Genomic DNA, 4681 nt, shown 5'->3' on the forward strand with positions numbered 1-4681 from the left:
TTGCTTTCCTATAGTGGTTGAGATACCGATCTTTGCATACAGTTTTTTCCGGCGCGTACAAGCTACATACGCCCTTTGATTTTGAACCTAGTATTACTGAAATTTCCTACGAGAAGTTGCTCATATCCCAAGCAGCAGGAAATACACAAAGCATATTTGAACTTGGAAAATACTGTCATTTATAAAATCCTTCCCCATGAGACCCTAGTTGAAACATTAGTACTATTATTTCATACGTACACGTTCTCGGTATTATCCACTCCGAAATTTGTAGCTGGCCCAAGCACAACATAGTAGTAGGCCGGCATAATGCGCGGGTCAACTATATATGAGATCAAGTATCACCACCCCCTTGGTCATCTTCTCTTTTTAGATTTGGATTTTTGAGATTGAGAACTAAAAATATAAATTAGGTGTATAATAATGCAATTAAAGAAAGTTGCAATGGAAACCGCAAGTAAAGGTTTTACCTGAAATGTAACATGATACATGAACAGAATCTTAGCATGACTGATTTGTTATTCAACTAAACATTATAATAAGCTCAACTTGACATTATAAATCGAAAAGTCAATCCAGTAGAGTTAAAATACTGCGTTTGAGTTCTGTTTATATATTAATGGTTGCACATGATAGAGCGATATATGTTGCAAATTTGTCGGTGCTTCTTCGAGCTAATTATGTTTGCCATAAATAGGTGCACTTTGTTATTCAACATTCACTCAAAACAGTTATTTCAACCTTTCTATGCTTCAATAATGGTTTTTCCAAATCCTTTCTACTTCTTCGTGTTCTTCATTATCCTCTTGTGTTCCAATGTTCTAGTTCAATCTGCTCGGACTTTTGATACTCAATCTAAAGTGCCTCAAAACAAAACTTTCCGCTACGTTGTCCAAGGCGAGTTTGAAGGATTGAATGTGGAATATTGGGCAGATTATCGTTTTATTGAAACCGGTGAAAATAATGTTCTTAGTTACCCATATGGGCTAATGTTCTACAACACTACTCCTGATGCACATGTTCTTGGCATAGGTGCCAATCTTCCTAATGATCAGTCAGAAACATTTTGGATTTGGGGTGCTAACAACAACAACCCAGTTCGTGAAAATTCCACTCTAACTTTCGGCACTGATGGTAACTTGGTGCTTGCAGATGTTGATGGTCGTATAGTTTGGCAAACTAAAACAGCCAACAAAGGTGTTACCGGTATGTCTATGCAGCGTAATGGGAATTTTGTACTTCACGATAAAAAAGGAAGGTTTATTTGGCAAAGTTTCCAGCACCCGACTAATACTATTGTAAGAGGTCAATCACTTAACCTCATGGGTGGTAAGAAACTCGTCAGTCGTACATCAGATAAGAACAGTCGCGATGGTTCTTTCAGCGCTGTGATCGACAAGAACGGATTCATCCTGTATCAAAATTCACAGAAAAGAGGCGGCTGGGAGGCAACGGGTCTTCTAAATGTAACATTTGATTCAATGCATGAACAACCGCAAACTACTACTTATTTGTTAACTCTAGGTTTGGCAAATCCAAAAGGAGTTCAGCCAAAACCAGCTGGTACTAATTCAAGGAAAGTTACACTCACGAAAATTAATTACCGCTATGAACATTCATTTCTCAGGTTAGAATCAGATGGTGATCTTGCAGGTTATACATTCTATGAAATGGATTCTTATTCTTTGTGGGCTAAAGATTATGCGTATTTTGGAAAGGTGCATAATGGGGGGTCACCACCTTATACACCACCAACATACGAGGGGCCATCGGGTTATAACCCGCCACCATATGAGGAGCCATCTGGTTATACCCCGCCACCACCATCGAGATTCTAACAACGGCCTCAGTCATTAATTCAAATACTAGTAAAAGTCAATAACTAGAGACTGAGCAACTCATGAATAAGAGTTTGCTTGGTGTCTCGGATATTCGCAGATCAAATTCCCATTCCCAAGTAATTTTTTGCTTCACACTGTTTATTATTATTAATCCAAAAAAAAAAAAAAAAGAGGAAAAGAAAGAAAGAAATAACGAGATACATCTTGAAGAATCTACGGATAAAAATAATTATAAGCAAAATCACTTGCACCAGCTAGAATAGTAAATCATACCATCCTTATATTGGAGGATGGTTTCTACTCATCGAAGCACCCCAATGAGAACTTTAGGTGATCGTTAAGAAATTCTGGGTTCGAAAGTAGAGCACGCCAGGTCTTGCATACACACCTACAAATTGAGATGGTTCTCCTAGGTAGCCTTACAAAGATCCGACTTAAAACCTTTTCTCGTAGGGAATTAGACTCTACAGCAGCAACAACAGAATCTCCACCAACACGAATGTGCTCCATTACCAGAAAACTTAATCGTGAAAGCAAAAACAAAACCAAAGCGTTTGAAACTGAAACTGAGAAAGAAAACTAAGAGAATACATGCATATAATAAGAAAGGTTTTTTTAATACTTAAACTAATCTCACTTGCCATATATAAACAAACGGGGGAAATAGAACTTGATTAGGAATCAGAAGCTTACTTTACCTAGTTTAATTGGGGCCCCAAAAATCAATTAGGGGCCTCCCACTAGAGGATAAAAAAGGTCATTAAAACTCATATTGAGTCATCCCTTAACCAAGATATTTTTAAATGGCTAAACTGTTCCTGAATGATTAGTATTAAAATTTAATTAAATTAAGTTAATTAGTGTGGTTAGATTAAACTCAAATTTTAGATTTTTTTTTTTTTTTGTTGTTATTTGAGTTGAGAAGAAGAAGAGGAGGTTTTAGAGGAAAATTTAGGGTTTTTAGAAGTTAGTAATTCAAGTAGGGGAAATGATGTTGGGGAAGGTTCAAGCAACAAAGATGATTGTGTTGATGGTAAGATTATCTTAAATTCTCCCATGGATTGGATGTATGTCACAACACAGAGAAAGAGTCGTCAATGTCGAGGGATGTATACCCTAACGACTCTAGAAAGTCGTCAATGTATTGACACCAAAAATGATGACTCAAACCTGCAACTTTTCCAGGTTATGAAAAATCGTCAGGGTATTAAAAATTTTCATTGACGATCCTCAACAGTCGTTAATGTTTAGACTTTTTAAGTGACGACTCTAAATTGTCGAAGATTCATTAATGGCGGAAATGTACGACAGTTTTGGGTCGTCATAAAAATGATCAGTTCCCTGACGACCCTTTGGAAGGGTCGTTACTGTTTTGGTTACGCATTTGACGACTTAAACAGTCGTTAATGTTTTAGAAATGTCGTTATAGACTGTCGTTAATCTCTAAAAAGAGTCGTTAGTGTATGACAGTGTAGAGTCGTTATTGTTTTGATCATGATGTATATGACGACCTTAAACTGTCGTTAATGTCGGTGAAGGGTCGTTAATGAGGATCGTTACTTGAAAAAAAATATTAATCAAGGATAGAATAATATATTCATCTTCCGATTTTCACACCCCTGGAAAAATTTGGGGGGCAAACAAGATTCCATGGCCCCCAATTAGAAGTTATGGCCCCTAATTAAACTAGGTTACTTTAGAGCATCTCCAATAAAGGGTGAAAATATTTTTTTTGAATGACACATAGGATTTTAGACCCCCATTTAGTAAAAAAACATCTCCAATGGTTTGGTCCTACAAACTAGGAGGGATCAAATACTAAATACTAAGGTGTTGAAGAAAGTCTTAACTACACCTTCGGATGACCCTTAACTAATTCCATGTCATCAATTTTATTTTAAAAAAATAATTTTTAATTTAGAATCAAGGTAAATATTATTTTTTAATGTTTATCTAAATCTAAAATACATTGTATATCCTAAACTAATGGAGATGAGTTTTAGTATAAAGGGTTTTATTAAAATTTAGGGATAAAATCTAAATAAACGGGGGTCTAGCAATGACATCCACGTAGGATTTTTTTGACCTACTGTTCGAGATGCTCTTATGAACTAAGTTTTTATGTGAAAAAAATCAATTTCCTGATTTAACCATGAAAGAAAAACACGCAATTTTTATAAAAATAAAAAAATAACAATAAAAAAATTATTAAATAACACTAATACTCTGAAAAGAGGAAACCTTTCTCAATGCGTTACCACTCCTGTAAAAGGAGAGCATTATTTCTTTCTGGTAACGTGGATATTATACTTTGGAAAGTTGCTTTTCCAACTCTTTTTAAACTGATATGGAGGTGTGTGAGCATATATCAGTGAAGAACATAGTTGTAAATTATTGGTTTTGGTTTTAAATCTCATACAACTGTAATGAGATTGATTTCATTATTTTGTATATATACTACTTGCACAAATACATTGAATGAGTGAGGATCCTCATACTATAATTACATAAAAATAATTAAATCTATTCCTATAAATTAATCAAAGAAATTAAAACTAATTACATCAATATTATTCTTTGCATGTACTAATCTTGTTTCCATATTCTTCATTGCATGCATTCAATCACATATTATTCTTTGTATGTACTGATCTTGTTTCCATATTCTTCATTGCATGCATTCAATCACATATTATTCTTTGTATGTACTGATCTTGTTTCCATATTCTTCATTGCATGCATTCAATCACATATTATTCTCTGCATGTACTAATCTTGTTTCCATATTCTTCATTGCATGTATTTAATATGTGTTGATATTATTATATATTTGCATGTGT

The 4681-nt window shown here is 34.6% G+C and overlaps 1 protein-coding gene across 1 annotated transcript; it reads left to right on the forward strand.

The window, feature by feature from the left end:
• The first annotated feature begins 758 nt into the window (after positions 1-758).
• LOC113272023 (EP1-like glycoprotein 2) lies at positions 759-1838 on the forward strand. The gene has a single exon (XM_026521939.1). The coding sequence runs from the start codon at positions 759-761 to the stop codon at positions 1836-1838; it is 1080 nt and encodes a 359-aa protein (XP_026377724.1).
• The last annotated feature ends 2843 nt before the right edge of the window (positions 1839-4681 follow it).

Source organism: Papaver somniferum, chromosome 4, assembly GCF_003573695.1.
Source record: "Papaver somniferum cultivar HN1 chromosome 4, ASM357369v1, whole genome shotgun sequence".
In the NCBI taxonomy this organism is placed as follows: Eukaryota; Viridiplantae; Streptophyta; class Magnoliopsida; order Ranunculales; family Papaveraceae; genus Papaver; species Papaver somniferum.

Bases quoted from the DNA above. Each gene is read 5' to 3' on its own strand.
- LOC113272023 (XM_026521939.1), top strand. From the start codon at position 759: ATGGTTTTTCCAAATCCTTTCTACTTCTTCGTGTTCTTCATTATCCTC.